Here is a 19,221-nt window from a genome sequence, read left to right as displayed (position 1 = left end):
GTAAGACATCCTATTTTAATACCCCGGAGTCAAATTTTAATTTCCTAAGTGGATTTGAGGGCATCCATCTTTCATTTTCATGATTTCTAATCAAAATTGCCTGCTTTTACATGGAATGTATTGGCCTTGGTTGTCTAGTGGAAGCAATCTTACCATGAGTGTGGGGAATTGTGGGTTGGATCCCAGCTTGGTCGAAATAATGACTTCAAAATTGGTATTTGCTGCTCTGCCAAGTACGCTGTATTTATGAGTAAGAGCAAAGACTGGTTGGCTCAGAGTCAGAATAACATGTCCAGGTAGCAGTGAACTAGCAGTTAAAACCCTGATAAGCATGTTAGTCTAGAAAAAACCAGGGTACATATTCATAGCACTTACATTGTTGTTATCCTTGACATGCATGCAATATTTGCCACTGGACATTAAACACTTATCCATCCATCCATCCTTTACCAAGACTTGTGGAATTAAAAATGCCTGAATGCTGCTTTATAATTAACATACAGCTATATGTTTATAATCATAATGCTCATAAGGTGTAGTACCACCAAATCATAGTACGTCACATCCAGTTTCATACGAAAAAGGGTAAAAAAAAATATTCCCTTGATTTTGACAGTTGTAGAAAATTAACCCTGCATTTCATAGCAGAAAAAAAAATTCTCAGTCAAAAACATATATGTTGGGTGTTAAAAAGCACCATTCTTTTTTTTATTTGCTGTTTCTATAAAATATTTTGGAAACTTCAGGTGACATGGTTACTAAAGCTTGTTAACAGGAAAAAAAGGGGTGAAAATTTGATTGGTTTACTTTCGGTGATGGTTATTATCTTATATACAATGACATGTTATTTGAAATTGTCACTGTAGTACTGGACAGGATAAAACTTTACTCATGCCTAGTATTTCTTTATCTGAAACAAAGATAAATTCTGCACAATTTTTTGAAAAGTGCCAATTTAACAAAGACTAATAGGGGAAAATCAATGGTGGTATTAGTCCATAATACTAAATGATTAATTAACATTCTTCTTTGGTGACATCTATTGTTTGTTGCTGTAATAGTATGGGTATACATGTATAGGTAAATCTGAAAAAATCAGTTTCTGATGCCTGTCTTTTAAACTTTTAATGTTTCATTGGTTGTAGGAAATGGATAACCAAAGTGAGGCTGGAGATCAGACCAATCAGGATGGAGATGATAGTGATGGACAATCTTGCAGTGAAACTTTCTAATGAATGGACTGTTGCTGTTGTGCCAATTATTTGAAGAGATATGAAACTTCACATGTCAAAAAAGATGAAATGATTAATTCAAAAATGATCAATTTATCTCTTTGATCACAAAAACAGATTAACTGGTTACAAAGATGTTACCTTGAGAATTAAATGTTAATGAACCTAAAGCTGTTTGAGCACTCAAAATATTTTGTAAGGAATTTTTATTTGTCAGTATTGGGTGTTAAATAGATGTGTATTTATTCAGTTGGAGTACAGTATACTGTTTTCAGTAAAATGTTTAGCAAGTCAATGCATGTAAATTAGTCAGCACTCGGCAAAAACAATAGTCGGCTTACATGAAAGTTTCCTGTAAATTAGTCAGCACTTGGCAAAAACAATAGTGTGCTTATATGAAAGTTTCATGTAGATTAGTCAGCACTTGGCAAAAACAATAGTGTGCTTACATGAAAGTTTCCTGTAAATCATTACATTGTATTACATACTATATCTTCATAAAGGTAAAGTTAGTGGGACCAGAGAAAATTGATTAAACAAATCCAAAGTTTGTCTTTGAAAACATTAATTGAATGATCTTCAACTTTATGATAAGATAATGTATAATTTTTGCATGTTTATGGAGGGTATCTATGGAAAAGATTTCAGGGTTAAAGTTAAAGTTTTGAGTACTCCAAGTTCTAAACTTTTGTGGAGTTACTTGTATATTGATTTATATTGAAATCAAGATCATGGGAAAATCAATGTTTCAAATCTGTTGCATAAATATTGAATTATGAAGTATAAAGTTTGAGTATTTGAAGGAAATATATTCAACAGAAATGTTTTGTTATAGTTTTTTCAGTTATTCTTAATCTCAAAATTTCGATTGCAATATTATTTTTAGCTGTTGAATAGACTGCAGTGGCATGAATTGTAGAGCAATAAGAAATGTTTTTTTTTTAAACTGGTCAAAAATGAATGGGTTGGAGACAGGAAAAGTTGAACATACTACAATGTTCTGAACATGTCTCAAAAGGTCGATGGGCCATTACATTTTTAGCTATAAAATATTAAGAAAAAATCATTTGAACCAAAAGTTTCAAAAAAAAAATTAAATCTTAAAAATTAAATGCAAAAATTACACAAAATTATTTTATATAAATTTAAAAACAAATGTCTTGAATGATGATAAACATATTGTTATCCCTGCCAGCATTATCGGAACATGTGGATAAAAAACAAATCAAATGGTACATTTATTAGTGACTTATCTTATAATCAGTTAGATCACATGTAGCATTGCTTTTTACTTATGGAGGTAATAATGACAAAGCTCTAATATTGTCAATTCTTCTGTTATGACTATCTTTTTGGAAAATGATGCTATCAGCGGCATGTTTCCGATACCATTGACCAGAACTTAAGGAAGTCGATTATTGCCTCCGCCTACCGCACTCGGTTTCATATTTACTATTTTACATACTAACTGGAATCTGCTTATATTACGCTACAGTCGAACAAAATGTTGTAGTCGGACGGGAACCAGTTTACATACTTTATTTTATTTACCAAAAAGATATCTTGACCTGTCCATATGTTTTTTGTTATTAAATGGTATTTGGAGCTATCCCTTTGTTAATGTTATATTTTTCATATTTATTCGAGCTTTCACTTTTATGCTCATGTCTTACAATCGTAAACAATCGGTATGTATACATGATAAATAGATCACGGTTTTGTTATGGTGTTGGACTTTTTACCCTCCAATGATCAGCAATCGCTAGACAAAATAGTTCTCCTAAATAATGTCAGCCTTTCATGCCATTTCATCATTAAAAAAAGTGAAAATCGGAATCATTTTGATATCCATTGGATAGAAACTGGTCTTTATCCAGATTTACGAAGATTTTAAAAATTGGAAATTAGTAATACGGTTATACCCACGCGGTGCGTATGAATCTTTGTTTACAAAACAGGATTTCGGAACGTCTCTAGTTTTTAGATCGTAAGTCACGATAAACTCAAACTGAAAGTAAACAGTTGTTTGTAAAACGCAGGTTTACTCACCATAAACAAGCTGAAACGTTCAGTATGGCATATAGTTTAGGTTAAAGACCGTCCCATTCATTTAAAAAGCATTTTGAAAGTAGACGATGGGATTATTTCAGGTTTGGGGAACGAGTAAATTATCACAAAGTTCATTTCTTGACGACCTCATAATTTCATCATGTCAATGGTACAAATCGATTTTTACTGTTTACTTCTCATGTTTTGTATTTGAACGGTCGTTTATTTTTAAACCCGAACCAGGCATATGCATTCTGTAATTGTGCAAATCTTCGTTCTTTGGTCAATTGGCTTATGGATAGTTGTATCAATTTCAACTCTTACATTATTTTTTTTTTAAATATATTTGCATTACACATGCAATGGCAGTACCTTTCCAATTACTATTTATGTGTTGTGTCTAAATTAAAGTTGTAACACTTTATAGTGACTGGAAAGGGTAGAAAAATTCATCAGATGAGAAAAGGCTGAAGATACTTCAAACGGCACCGAATCATTAGATATTGCATCTTATAAAAAGAAACTGAGATTTGGATAGTTCCACTTCAAGGTAAAAATGTTTATCTCTTGTGAAATGAAATAAAAAAAATATTGTAACACTGTAATTAATTAATAAAGATACTATTACGTGTATTTCTGTATTGGCCTTATTATTGGTTCTCGGCCAGCAGTCAAACGGCGCCGATCCATTAGATATTGCATCTTATAAAAGGAAACTGAGATTTGGATAGTTCCACTTCAAGGTAAAAATGTTTATCTCTTGTGAAATGAAATAAAAAAAATATTGTAACACTGTAGTTAATTAATAAAGATACTATTACGTGTATTTCTGTATTGGTCCACGGCCAGCAGTATTGGCCTTCCGCTTCACCTCAGACCAATACACCCAAGACATGGACCAATAACAAGGCCAATACAGAAATACTGACGCAATGATATTATAGAATGACAGTATGGTTCAATAGCGGGAATCAGCCCCTCAACTACTTTTTACATAAATATTAACTTCTGGCTTCAACGCTTTGTTCGTCTTGTCTGGAGATCTTGCTTGTAGTTCCAGTTCAGCAAGCATTTTAGAGACGTATCCCGTCCATCCTCTTTTGACTTGTAATCTCTGGTGATAGATTTTGCCGCTTGACATTGTATCCCTTCAAGCTTGTTTTTTTTTGTTACCGTGTAGGGGTCCCATACTATGGCTCCATATTAAATTATAAGATCCATTCCTAAAGATCTAGATCATTGTTCTTATCTGACACAAATTTCAATAACTGGAATGCTACCCAAGTTGAATATATGGTGACCCACGAGAACAGCATTATCACTATTGAAATTGTGTTTAATACCATGATTGTTCAATGTCATTAACTTAAATGGAGACAGACATTTGACCTGAAAGACATGAAAGGTGGTGTGGGAGTGCAAAATCAAAAACTAACTGACTATGATATATGATTAAAGAATGAATATCAATTACATGGGTCAACATGGTCAAGGGCAGAGTTGTTATAAAATAACAATATGGCAGAGAAGTGGTTTCAAGTTTCATATAAAGCGACCTGACTGACATGAAATAAAAAATCGAAGGAGTATCCCTATTTGTCTAATCTTCAAGGTGAAATAAAACTAGTAAAACAATATACTATTGTCTTAATATACAGAAATATAATTTGCTTCAAGTAACAGAAATAACTAGGTCACTAGTAACTTATTTAATGAGTATGTTGGGTATAAGAGCTTGCTAACATCAGGCTCTTCATAATCATTTGGTTTGAAAAGGATACTAGTAGTCTATATTCTTGATTTAGAAAAATGTAATAGCAAGAAAAAAATCACATTACTTAGAATACTTTAGATCATTCAGGTAGTCTTTATTTATATGTACAAAAGAACAGCCAGTAGTCATTGGATATTGTAGATCATTCAAATAGTCTTGACCTTTTTATTAGTACAAAAGAACAGCCAGTAGTCATTGGATATTGTAGACCATTCCGGTAGTCTTGACCTATTTATTTATACAAAAAAACAGCCAGTAGTAATTGGATACTGTAGATCATTCAGGTAGTCTTGACCTATTCATTTGTACTGAAAAAACAGACACATATACGAATATCAATTATATGCTTACGAGACATGTTGCAATGTTAAACTTATTACGGTATGTGAAAATCAAGACTTGCATAAAAAATATCACAATATTAGAGACAGTGGCGTCATTTTTCCTCAGAGCTTTCAGCTCTTTGATTCTTTTGTTATAGTTTGTTAGAGCTTTTGTACATTTGTATTGTTAAGACTATACTCTGATGTATTTAATTTTCATATTAAAAAGAATGAAATAACGTATGTTTTACATTTATTATCTCCCCTGTAATAACAGTCATTGAAACTAGAAACATGTTAATTCTCCATTGGAGTATTGACATATCCATGGGTAATGGGCAATCTTGCTGTTTCGGTTCATATACATCCTTGGCTTTTAATATTTGTCTTTCAGCGTTCCTGATATAAAAGGTAAATCCAGAAAAGTGCTTCAGACACATGAAATTTATAAAGTGTTCTCAATTTTTTTTTTAAGAAGAGTGACTAGAATTAAATCAGCCTGGTCATGTAGCTGTAGGTTCCTGAAAAAAATAGGGTTACCTGGATCCGTGTTGGATATATAGCCTGTTTTCATATAGCTGCATGTTGGATAGTAGGGGTTTACAATTTTTATTGCACTTATCCAATAATGGACTATTGGACATCTTACAAAGTCTACCAGAATTATTTTGCAAAAAGTTTTTTTGCTGTTGTTGTTTAAGGCCTCCCTACTGTGACTTTGAGATGAAGAATAGCAATAAAAGCACTGTTCCTTTGCTTTTTGTGTTTTTTGCTGTGCATATACTTATTTTGTGTCATGGATGGATACCCCATATCCTTTTTCTATTGTATATTTTGCCTATGGTTTGTTCCAGTTGAAACACTTTTTACTCGTCATCATTGAATTTGAAGCATAGAGCTGATTTCTTGCAAATAATTAAAAAATGAATAGAAATGGGTACTTTTAATTAAAGTTTCAATGACCTACTCTTGAGAAACACAACAGGTGCCACATGTGGAGCAGGATCTGCTTACACTTCCAGAGCACCTGAGATCATCCCAAGTTTTTGGCAGGGTTAGTGGTTGCTCAGTCTTTAATGTTGTGTTTTGTATACTGTTGTGCATCTTTTGGCCTTATTCTTTTTTTGCCATGGCATCAGATTATTTTTGACTTAAAAGAGTGTGAATGTCCCTTTGGTATCTTTCACCTCTCTTTTTAGATCTGGCAGACAAGGTAAGTTACAGAGACCCATTTCTTGATATTTAAAAGGAGATGTACAAACATCCAACATTTTTGAGACTCTTTCAGGGTGGAAATGACAAGGCCATGTACATATTTTCTGGCATGTTGGTACAAATGCCAAAGAACTATGCATATTTTTTAACATGGGAGAAATACCACACACTATTGCATATCAGATGCCAGGATTTTAAAATATGTGATACAGGATTCTTTTTTTCGAGGGTGAGTGTAAGCAAATTGATAAAAACATTTTAATTATTTCTATCATTTTATTAATAACAAATAATACTGGATAACATAAATCAAATTATATATGAAACAATAATAACATACAATATAATTACTTGGACCAATAGAGAACAAAATTATTTACATAAAACCTGACTGGTCCATGAGGAGAAATTAGCACAAAATTTGGTCCAAGAACAAATGATACTATGTAATATAAAGCACATGAAATCTGGTCCAAGAACAAATGATACAATGTAACATAAAGCACATGAAATCTGGTCCACCAGCAAATGATACAATGTAACATATAGCACATTAAATATTAAATTGTCCAAACTCATAACGATGAGTGAAACAGTACCTGAATATAATATTTCTAAAATCACTAATGAAAATTTGGAGCTTCCTATGCGAAGCTCTTATCATCTTTTGACAAATATATAGCTTCTCTAAACAAAAGCTACATTAACCAAGAGAAATACACATTTCATAACTGGAAAGTGTCATGAACTGCATCTCTTTTTGTGGAGAACTATAAATGTACATTTGAGTCAAATATCATAAAATGATGAACAAAGGTTAAGAAAAAATACCAGATTTTAACCCATTTTTGCTATAAATGTTTTTTTGTACTTTTTACAAATTGAAACATATTTTCTTTACTATCTTTTCCTCTAAATACAAAATGTACCTAAAAAATAATTCCTCAATACACTCTGGCTATTTCTGTATGTGCTGTAATCTTAAATAAAGAGTATTGTATACAGGATAACACATACCATTCATCCTCACATAAAATATACATTGTTTTGTTTCAGTGTCAATTTCCTTACTATTCTACTTTTGTTAACTTAAAACTATACATTGAACACATATTTAAACAATTTAGAAACAACATTGATTTATAAATATGGTATTAAAATGCTGGGTCGTTGTTACGTTAAGTATGAAAATAGACATCTATGGACGCAGAAACTGACTTACATCTATGCAAACTTTTTCACTCGTTTCGACATGCACAATTTAATATAAAACAACAATTATGGATGTATAAAAATCAATGGACATAGCAAAATATGAGATTTAAGCATTTTTCCAAAAATAAATGTAACGGTGATAGAAGACATTTTATTATTTGGCCACACGACAAAGGATTTACCATTTTCAAAAACAATCAACACTCTAAAAACAAAAATCAGAATCTCCATTTAATAGGCTGTAACTAACATGAAGATGCAAAAGGACCCATTAATGGAATGGAACACGAAAAGAACACAATATTATGTCATGGAAGATCTGTCCTTTCTGTTAAAACTTCTCAAATGCAACAATAACAAGAAACACTGAACAAGCTTCTGCTTTGGAGTGTAAAAAGGCAGATTTTTAAATTTGACATCAATTTACACATTATATCTTACAATATTAAAGATTAATTATTACCATGGCAACTTAAGTGATTCAAAAAAATTTAGAAATTCCTGTAAAAGTCTTTCAATTTGACTTGAGTCCTATGTATCATCATAGTTTTGGAAGCGTTTTTTTTTAAAAGAAAATTTACAAATAATAAACAATTTATTTTATAGTAATCTATGCAATCTCCTGTAACTCCTGAATTTGATGACTGCTGTAAAATAGCAGGAATGATTGAACTATGGTTGCCATAGTACTGTTAAGTTTTTGACACAAATACAGATCATGACAACACCAATGGAGGGAAACATGGCAATACTAAGCCCTGAGACAATGATAGCATTCACCAGTATAGCACCATTATGTAATTTCTGAAGCACAAAATTTACTACACTGACTTAATATTGGTTAATTTAAAAATTTCCATGCAAAGACATAAATCTGATAAAATGTAACTTAGTATCTGAAATGATATTTGCAGTCACATAATCATAGGACTTAATAGAAATTCCTTTTTATCTGTTTGGAAAGAGGGCATGCATTTGTCCTCAAAAATAAAATATATGGTATGATAAAATTGATAGTAAGAAATATGAAACTGCAGTATTAAAGACTGAATTTGCTTGCAATTTTACAATGACATTATTCTACAAATAAGCACATGTTGATCTAGTCAGTTCCTTACATCAAATCAAATGCTGTTTGGTATACAAATACTGTGGTGCTTTTTAATTTACTTTCATGTTCATCAAAATAGATTTAAAGCTATGAGACATAAGGCATTTTTACATAATACACCTGAGCTTTTGAGGGTTATGTGACCTTTTCTTTTCAACCCCTAAATTTGAAAAAATAGGTGATAATTTTTGTGTAAACATGCTTTACAGAATTCAAATCCTTATGCAATTCATAATGATGGGCAGATAATTTTCAATTTAATACCATTTCTAGCACTATTCAAAGAACATATAAACTCCCTCGCCAGAATTCCATCCAATTAATTGTGCCCTTTTCCCAACTACAGTACTTTTTAATATTTCCACAAAAAATACATTCTGTTTGATGACTTTCTAAAAATTTAATACATATGCTGTATTTCATTTTAAGATGTCACAACTCATGGTGAGTGAACTTTTTGCACTGAGTATTATCATCATACAATATGGAAACTGAGGTACAAAAAAGAATGTGAAATACCATTTAAACTAATTTCAAGTTTATCACTGGATTTCTGACAATGAATAGATTAAAATGGCATTCACATTGTGGTCCAATTGATACATTATTGATCATAACTTGGAATGCAAATTCATTTTTTTGCTTGCACAAAATGTAAAAAAGCTGAGATTAAAAAAAGTAATATTTTTTAAAGTTATGAAGATCTAATGTCAGCAGAGCAGTGATTTCAACAATGTTTCAAGAATAACTTTCTGCTTAAATTAAAACATGTCTGTCATATGCTCAATACAGGTTAACATGGAAAGTTTTTAAATACATTAAAATAAACATTTAAGATGATAAAATACAAGTTACATTCTTTACTTTCATACAGAATCATCTATAATATCCAACTTCACTAGATTTACAAGAAAAGAAAACCAGCTTCTTAGAATCAAGGTCTTCTAACTCTGTCCAGATTCCACAAATTGATAAAATTCAGAATGATGTCACTTCACTTGACCATTAGCTGTCTTGCTTAATATTTTTGCCTGGATTTTTGATAGTTCAGTTTGATTACCTTCTTCTTTAATGGGTTTCATTGTGAGGTCTTCTTGCTGAAATGATCAAAGATTTATCGTTCAATGTAGCATTAATTATTACAGAAAAGATTAAGTAAAAATCTTTGTAAAATAAATCGTGTAGCAGCTCATCCGAAATCTAAATTATTATCGAAGATCTCAAAATGAGTCTATTTTGATATATTTTGCAGTTTTGTACTTAACTCAAGAAGTTTGAAGTGGTGAGGCTAACATGCAAGACAAAATTCAAAAATATAGTTACTCATGTCTGGCAAACAGATGTCTTATTAACATCAGAAGTATCATGTTTGGTAGCAAACTTTTATACAATTTTTGAATTCAAGGGGAAAAAATAGATCAAAGACTCAAACGGCCGGGTTACAAAGAATTATTCTTAAACAACTGAGAATGTTCTATACTGAACATTTAAATATTTGAAAAAAGACTACGTTCCCAAGTCTGGAAAAATGAGAAAAAAATTCCTCAAACAATCCCATAATAGCAGGTGCACAACATCAAAATATGTGTAACCTCCCTGTGAAATTTCAGGGATCTGAGTTGAAAACTGTAAGAGGAGTTCATTACACAAACTAGGTACCTACTTTTCCTTGCTCACCAGCCCACCCGCCCATCAGCCCGTCCAACATCACCATGACATAAGCGGGTTTTCAACCCGAAACAAAAAAGTGACCTTATCGTATCTTCTCCTTTGTGTTATCTCTAAATCAAACATTTTTTATACCCAAAATAAGGTACATAAATTAAAATGGTGATTACACTTGTGATAGAATTATTACATGCCATGAGCAACATGATAGGTGCCACTAGTGAAGCAGGATCTGCTTACCCTTCCGAAGCACCTGAGATTTGCCAGAGTTTTTGATCAGTTTGTGTTGCTGAGACTTTTGTTTTCTGTGTAGTGTTTTATAGACGTTTTTTTTTTGTTTTTTTTTTCTGTATTTTTCAACTTGTGATTTTATAATTGTTCCGTTGGTATATTCTGTGCCTCTATATTCTGTTAGAATGATCTAACTAAAGCACAATATAAAATCATAAATATCTTTCAAAATTTGTTGGAGCAAGGGATAATACCTCCTTTAATCTTGTTGCTTGTTGTTCTAATTTATATTCAAAACTTGATCTTTTCTGTGCAGCTTTCATCTGAGCATCCCATTCTTCTCTTCTTTGTTTTTCTTTTCTTTGGTCCAAAACTTTAGAAAGTTCAGGTTTTTCTAGCACATTTTTACCACTGAAAATAAAAGATGAAATTAATTATAGAGAAAATTACATATGTGCACTGTTTTCGAAAAACTCTCGTCATATAAATTCTGGAACTATATATTAACAATCACAGATGAAAATAAGATATTTTTTTTCAAATTTGACAATGAAGATAAATTACACAGCATTTTAATTTCAACATGCTTTCATTATATTTATTTTTACACAAGTTATCTTTGTTAGTGCAATGAAATAAGTCATGTGAAAAAAAGCCACAAAAATCACATCTACAATAAAAATTTTGGAACAGAGGATTTTTTTCTTTGGTGCAAACCCAAGTCACAGTAATATACATGTTTGTGTGAGAAAGTAAGTTCAGAAATGATTGGCAGTATTTATTTGGGCGATTCTTTTATGATCTTTTATCACCTATAACCATTCTGAAATTGATTAATGATATTTCTAAGAACACTGTACACCAATAATGATATTAGAATTTAAAAGGTGAGTTCTTTTTAATGCAAAGCTTTTTCATTATCGCTTTTTATAGAATGAAAATGTTGCAAACATTTCTGAACTTTAGAGTAGTGTAAAAATTGCAATATACAGCAAATGTCATTCATATAGATTGTGAAACACCTTTTCAAATACCTTGTTATACTTTGAGAATGACTGCTTAAATAAAATTTGCATAATAAAATAATTGTGTAAGTTCAAAAACCATGATTACAAGCAAGTAATAGATGAACCTCTCCCTTGAATTTAATCCAATTCCTCAAAAAAAAGGTTAATTACTGAACATATTGGTCATCCATATTCTCATGTTAACCCTTATATTCGGTCAAGTTGGTATTGCTGATGGCCTGGCAATTTTGTTTAAAAATGCAATTTTACGGATTAGTTGCTCATTTTAGTTTTAAAAATCACCTTCTATAAATTCATGAAACTCATGATGATCAGTTTTATTAGTAGAAATTACATAAAGAAAAACTAAATGCAAAGAGCTACAATACATCATGTATTGCATCATACCAGAAGTCCACTACTTTAAAATTAAAAAGTTAAATCTATAAAAAGCCCTCTTGGTCAAGTAGTCTAATGTGATGGGCGAAGTGCAGAGTTGTGTTGACATATCGTCTCACTAGCTTTACTTTTGAATCACACTGAAGTAGAAATATTTGCAAGTGCAAAAATATGGTTCTTCTATTGTAGGGCTGTTAAATTCAAAACAAAAGTATATATTTATAGCAAGTTACTGACAAAATCTATCATATACTGTTACATTGGGAGATCCTTACCATTAAACAAATGATTGGGCTACGATAATGTCAAAGGTTCAAACGAGGCAATTTAAAACAATTTTTGGTCTACAGTAATTATAAAAAGGTTAATAAAGAAAACCTGAGGATAGTTTGTCATCTTAGAAGTACATGTATACAACATGCTTTTCCTTTATGCAAAGAGCATTTAAATGCACAAAAAGGTGCAAGCCAGGACCGACCGTGCAAGACCCTCATGGGTAGTCAAGGTTGTTAAAACACCCCTTGTCGTCATCGCAAAGAGCATTCTATGACAATGGGCAGTCAATCAACCTATTCTAAACTTTAAGGACATAACATTTATTTGTGAATACTTTTGTTGACACTGCACCAATACACTGTTAGTATGTTAAATCTGCTAATATTGTTTGTGAGTGTTGAATTAGAAATCACACTATCACAAACAAACAAACCTTGTTCTCAACCTACAGAAAAAGTCATTTTACAATTTGCTGTAGATTTGAAATTCACATTTTAAAATTTTCTATATTAAAGTATTATTACAACTACAGTAAAACCTGCTATAAAGTCGACTCTATTGAGCGAAAAACCTGTCTTGTGAGGCCACCCTCTTCTCTCATTGTTTTATTACCTATGTATTTTGAACCTCAATTCAAAGATGACCACTCTTATAAGGTAACTTTGTTTCTTTTCCCAAGAGTGACCTTTATATACAGGTTTGACTATAGTACTAAACATTATATACAGATTACACACAATCTAGATGATGTGCATCAAATATGTATGCTCAACTCACATCAGTTGTCTTTTAAATACACTTTTATATGTAAATAGGTTTCAAATGACGTAATTTGATTTTGAGTTATATCCCTTGGTGCCATTTTGGAGGGATAAACATTTGATTTCCTTATTTGACTTACCAAATTGGAAAATGCGATACACACAAATCTGATAAGAGATCCTGACTAAATCTTAGCGATTAATTAAGCAAGACTAAAAGTAATCAAAACTGTTCAGAAAAACTCTCAAGTCTAGTGGTCAGAAGAACAAGTTGAATTTGACTGATTTATGAAGAAATTTGCATACATGGCCCTCCAACATGGCGACAAAAGGAAAGTAACTCTTGCTCAAATTGTATCAAAACATTTTGAAAAATAAATCAGTAACGTGAGTTTAAACATTTTGTATTTAATATTTACTAGATACTATTAGGTTTTATTTCCATCAGGCAAAGATAATTTAAATAAGACGTTTTGTATGTCCTTTTTAGACTTGTCTATTTAGGTTCATGTCTTTTATTTATTTAGGTTTTTGTTTAGCAGAGTAAGTTATATTTGTGATGGATGAATTAACAACCTATCACCAAAGATTAACAGGAACCTTTTTTTTTTTTATCTTTTCATATTTTTTTTACATTTTTTACATGCACTAAAAAGATGTTATCAATGCTGCCAAAACAAAGGCAGTAATGGCTCGGAAATAAAACCTGAAACAGCTGTATCTATCTTCAATGTACATTGAATAGATCTATTTATAAACCATTATTAAATAACCTCTCCTTAAAAAAGTCACGATTTATAATATAGTGACAATCACCTCTTAAAAATCCAGAATTTTAAGTGATATTTGTCATATTCATATACTTAATTTTACAATCAAATTTAGCCATAGTATCTTGTCATAGATATGTTATAAAAATTTGCTAACATTATCAACACAAATAATGTCCCTTATAAAGTCCTGTTTCATATTAAACTGATGACAACAGTCAAGTTTGAGGGGCAAGAGACATACAAATACTTTTCACAATAACTACAATAGTACAATGATTAATAATCTAATGTTATTTATTCTAAGACAGACAAAAAAGAATGCTTGTAAATTATATTTGCAAATATAAATTGAACGGTTTAAAAAAAAGAACAGAAAAAAAATCAAAAACATTTCTTTTCCCCTTTTCCAAAGTTTATAATTTTCGATTTACATTTACTAACTAACCCTACACATATATTGCATGTTATTGTTACACTTATGTTATATTTGCTATCATAATGCATATTTTCATTTTTTTAAATTTTCATCTCAAAATGAACTCTTACATTTTATAATTCCGTAGTAGTTCTTTATGTAATGCCATTCGTTCTCTAGAATCCACACATGGATTTGAAAGTTTTCTTGGCTTTATGAGTTCATTATTTTCAATGTCTGGATCAGATAAACGTTTTTCTGTCTCTGATGGGCCTCTGGCTCTGATGATGACTGGTTCCCCATTCCCTTGTAATCCTTCTCCAGAGTCTACTACATCATTATAATCTGGTTCTGGTTCAGGAATATCATATTGGTCATCTGCAAAATGAAATAATAACTTAATTCATATGCAAATATATTTATTGAAACTTAAAAAGATTCTGCAATATTCTAAAAGATTTCAGACAGTTTACGTTATGATGCACATTTTAAAATGTTTATAAGTATTCACTCTTTATATATAAATGTTATCTAGATTCATAAAATAAGAACTCTTACTTGCACTAATAAATTGCTTCGCCGAGCGCAGCTGAATACGACCGCAGAGGTCCTCCCCTGAACAGTTGGGGCAAAAATGGACACAATATTTGCGCTTGATACAGGTATCAATTTGGATTGTAATTAAATATTTGACACATAATAGGTTTCTGACACAGAATAACTGTAGTCAAAGAACTTAGAATTAATTATATGATTTGAATTTATATTCAATTTTTTGCTTTTGTGAGTATACTCTATGCTGTTGCGAATTGACCCCCCCCCCCTCAAAAAAAAATTTACCCCCCTTTTTTTTTTTGCTTTTGTGCAATACACTATGCTGTTGCCAATTGACCCCCCCCCCCCCCCCCCCCCCCCAAAAAAAAAATTCTTTAACGTTTAAAAATTTTTAAAAATTCTTTCCCTCAAGATATGGTCATAATCTCAATTCAAATTTCCAATGGAGTTTGCTTATCACCTCGACAATACAACATTTCTTTATACATAATTTAAAAGCAGTGTAAGGGAGGTAATCCAAACATAACATTGTACTTTTTTTTAATTGTCCATTAACCAGGAAACCCTTGTTTTTCCCCATTTTTTGCCCCAAATTCCTAAACAGTTTGAGCCATACCCCCCCCCCCCCCAAAGCCAATCCTAACCATCCCTTTGTGGTATGGAAACTTGTGGTATAATTTCAGAGAGATCCATACACCATTCCACAAGTTATTGTCTGGAAACTAGAAAAATGCTTATTTGGGCCCCTTTTTGGCCCTTATTCCTAAACTGTAAGGACTATTACCCCCAATTTCATAGATTTCTATTTACATTTACTAAAGTTATTGTCCGGAAACCAAATGTCTTCGGACGACGCTGACGAGATACCAATATACGACCGCAAAATTTTTTGCAGTCGTACAAAAATTGTTAATGCATATAAATGAAACAAAAGCTATTAAACAATACTATTTTTATATAAAAAAAATATCATTTTTTGTTGTACATTTTAAACACTCGGATTCTTAATGAAATAACTCTGAAATAAACACATCTACTGTCAAGCATTTTGCTTAAAATACATATATATTTCACCTTCTATTGCAGAAGAAATTTAGATTGATGAAGAGCAATTTCCAGTTTCAAGAAAACCAGTGATAAATTTTAAGGACTTAAAACAAGATGCTAATGGAGACTCATTTAAATGATTGTATCTTCATAATCATTTGTTTTGGTACCATTTTCCAATTACTATCTTCTTGTCTGATTTGTTTTTCGTATGTTTAGGATATAGACATCATATAGTATTTTCAAATATTATAATATAAAGTTGTAACAAGATAACAAAAGTGCATTTATCTATTGTGTTGAATATTTCTCAATCTAATAGTAAAGAAAAATTGGAATAAGGTATGAATTATTCTGAAAGATGTTACAAAACTCCAGTAAAAAAAAAAATATTTGAAGTTGTGTGCATGGACTACAGTATACAGTATCTACAAATCTAATCCAGTAAAAGATAACTACAGTATTATCCTTTATTTAGGGCAGATCCAGGAGGCACATCCCCCTTTCAAAAATACTGGATCTGCCAATAGTATATATATATATATATATTTATTAAGAGTCCCCTAGTCTAAAAGAAATTGTATAATAATTATACAAATATTTGTTATAAGTTTTCTTATTCAACAGGAAATGTTTAGAGATAAATAACAGGAAGAAATATTATGTTGGTAACAATTAACCATGTCAGTCTAATATTTCAGATTTTTTCTTTCTAAGTACAGCAATAATGAGTACTGTACCTCTATGCACCTACTAATGCTAGTCAAAAATTCTTTAAAAAAAAGTTGATGCAAATGAAGCAGATGTTAAATCACAAAAAGATAATTTAATTAAATATTTAATCTAATCTAATGATATGTTAGGGGCCTGATGGGTTATTTTCGTTCTTTGTGATCGGCACATTTTCGCTATCGTGATCCGTTTTTCTACAGATTTTTTTTTTTTTTATATTTTCGTGATCCGTGATCATGGAAATTTATTTTCTGTGAATCGTGATTGACAAAAAAATCAACTCGTTAATCGTGATGAGACCCCCCCATCAGGCCCCTCATATGTACATCTACAAGGATCAAGTTGTTAAGTTTTACCTTTAACCTTAGATATGACTAATGAGCCCAAATAGGATTGTAAATCTGTTTTAATTCAGGCTCATTTCTTTCACTACCCAATCTATCCTATAGTTTTGTCATATAAAAATCATGCAGAATGCACTAACAGGTCTGTGTAATTGGGAAAATAACTTTGAGATTCCTCTATAAACCTTATGTCTCTCATATGGGATTGTTACTTTTTTTTTGAAGTTCTGAATGGGTCACTAACAAACACACTGAGACTGTGCAACATAATTCATGACAAGATTTAAATTTCTGAATTGGTCAATTCTAGGAATTAAAAAGATATAGTTGCAGAGTTATATCCCTTATTTTAAACATATATTATACGCATAACATTAAAAACAATATACATAAATTGTTTAAAATTTCTTTTCTTTATCATATGGCAACAACAACATTATTATTGAATCCTTGAATAAAGAATCATCTTTGTAGCAAATGCCTGAAATATTTACAAGTGGACATTTAACCAACAATCAATCAGTTATCTTCATCAATTTAGTAGTTTACTGAATCCAACAAATCTTTTTCATTAAGCATCAAAATTTTACCTAAAAAATGTGGATATAAAACAGACCTAATTTTAATTATCCTGGCTATCCATAATTTCATGCAGATTATAAGAGAACATGTTTGAGACATCTGGGTCTTAAAGTATAGCAGCATTATGCAATGTTTGAAGTTGTACATGTTATTCTAATTAAAACAGCTGCATAAAAAATAGATTGCTGTTAAGATATGGAAGTCACATGCAAAACTGTGACAGCAAAGATTTGTTTAAAAATGATTAATTAAATGTTGAACTATAAATGTTAACAGATTACAGAAAATTAAATGAGTATCAAATTTAATGTAAGGTTTATTTACATTTAAAAAGTTAGTACAGGTACAAAGAAAAATATATAACAACAAGAAGCTACCCATCCAATATTTTATAATATGGGAACAACACTTCATTATTTTTCATTTAAATTATCACACCTTGTAACCTGATGATCCTTTCAGAAGTTATTTTGCTGAACAGGCAAGTTAAATATATATATATGTTTTTAAGGTATCAAAATGCCTGTTGTTGCTCTGGGTGTGAATATAGTATTTAAGCTAGTATTCAACAAAAAGATTTTTTTGCATATTCAAATCTGTAACTACACTCAGATCAATCCTATTACAATAAGCTTTTCCAATTAACCTGGAAATATTTAGTACTTTCACACATAAGGTACTTTTTCATGATCATAAAGGTCAAAACAAAGAATGGTAAATGAGGAAAGGACAGCTCTAAACTTGGAGACTTATGATTCTTTGAATCTATTGATTTTGAAATCAAAAGTTTTGATTAAGATTCTGAAGTTAACTGCCGTATCTTAAAAAAGCTAGACATTTACATAAATGTGAAGTTAGCCATTTTTTCATTGTTTTCCTTCCAAATTTTCAAAGAAAAGCTTATTCATCACATATAGCATTATATAAAGAGTTAAAGTTCATTAATGAATGTAAACTGTGCTATCAGTTTTCTTGAAATCAGTCATTTTAATCTGAATGATATAAGTTTGATATTTCACAAATGAAAGCCAACATGAAGAATTTCTTTTTGCAGGAGAATTCATACTTAGGTCTGCACCCAAGTGATTGCTTTTAAAATTCAAATTTTAACTTTCTTTGTGTATGGGAGTGTTGCATTGCTTAATTTTGAAGAGGTCATTATTTTCCTAAAAGTGGATTTAACTGCAACCCATACACACTTCTTGGTACAGACCTGAGGTTTTGGTTTGATAGTGAAAACAAGTTTAACTGAATATTTTCCACACATCTTTAATATTGATATTGTGCGCTGAAACCAAGAAAACTAACAGAAACACTAACAAAGAGTTAACAGGGTTTTTTGCATATTGTGCCACAAAACACAAAACAACATTAAAAAGACAGGCAATACCTATCAGTTTTATGTTGTTGATTACAGAGCCAAAATTTTTGGCGAATGAACAATATTTTTCGTAAGTTTCTTGACTGTCTACAGTTCCCTCCTCGTAGTCAGGTACAGGTGTCTGTGGGTCT

At 31.0% G+C, this 19,221-nt stretch overlaps 2 protein-coding genes across 4 annotated transcripts in view; one reads left to right on the top strand and one right to left on the bottom strand.

The window, feature by feature from the left end:
• Window positions 1–5,617, top strand: part of LOC127722275 (Fanconi anemia group D2 protein-like) — a 106,382-nt gene extending 100,765 nt beyond the window's left edge. Inside the window, exon 41 of the mRNA XM_052229170.1 lies at window positions 1,146–5,617. Within this exon, the coding sequence (XP_052085130.1) occupies window positions 1,146–1,232 (87 nt within the window). The 3' untranslated portion in view covers window positions 1,233–5,617. The remainder of the gene's footprint in view (window positions 1–1,145) is intronic.
• A 1,232-nt stretch (window positions 5,618–6,849) lies between these two features.
• Window positions 6,850–19,221, bottom strand: part of LOC127722241 (uncharacterized) — a 49,026-nt gene continuing 36,654 nt past the window's right edge. For 2 of the 3 annotated variants that reach the window (XM_052229140.1, XM_052229152.1), the window contains 4 exons: window positions 19,100–19,219; window positions 14,581–14,827; window positions 11,073–11,229; window positions 6,850–10,016 (listed from right to left, as the gene is read on the bottom strand). In XM_052229140.1, the coding sequence (XP_052085100.1) occupies window positions 9,909–10,016; window positions 11,073–11,229; window positions 14,581–14,827; window positions 19,100–19,219 (632 nt within the window). In that variant the 3' untranslated portion in view covers window positions 6,850–9,908. The remainder of the gene's footprint in view (window positions 10,017–11,072; window positions 11,230–14,580; window positions 14,828–19,099; window positions 19,220–19,221) is intronic. The other variant, XM_052229146.1, reaches the window with a different exon arrangement.

This window comes from Mytilus californianus, unplaced genomic scaffold, assembly GCF_021869535.1.
Source record: "Mytilus californianus isolate M0D057914Y unplaced genomic scaffold, xbMytCali1.0.p SCAF_1, whole genome shotgun sequence".
NCBI lineage: Eukaryota > Metazoa > Mollusca > Bivalvia > Mytilida > Mytilidae > Mytilus > Mytilus californianus.
This window is presented reverse-complemented; position numbering and strand designations above follow the sequence as displayed.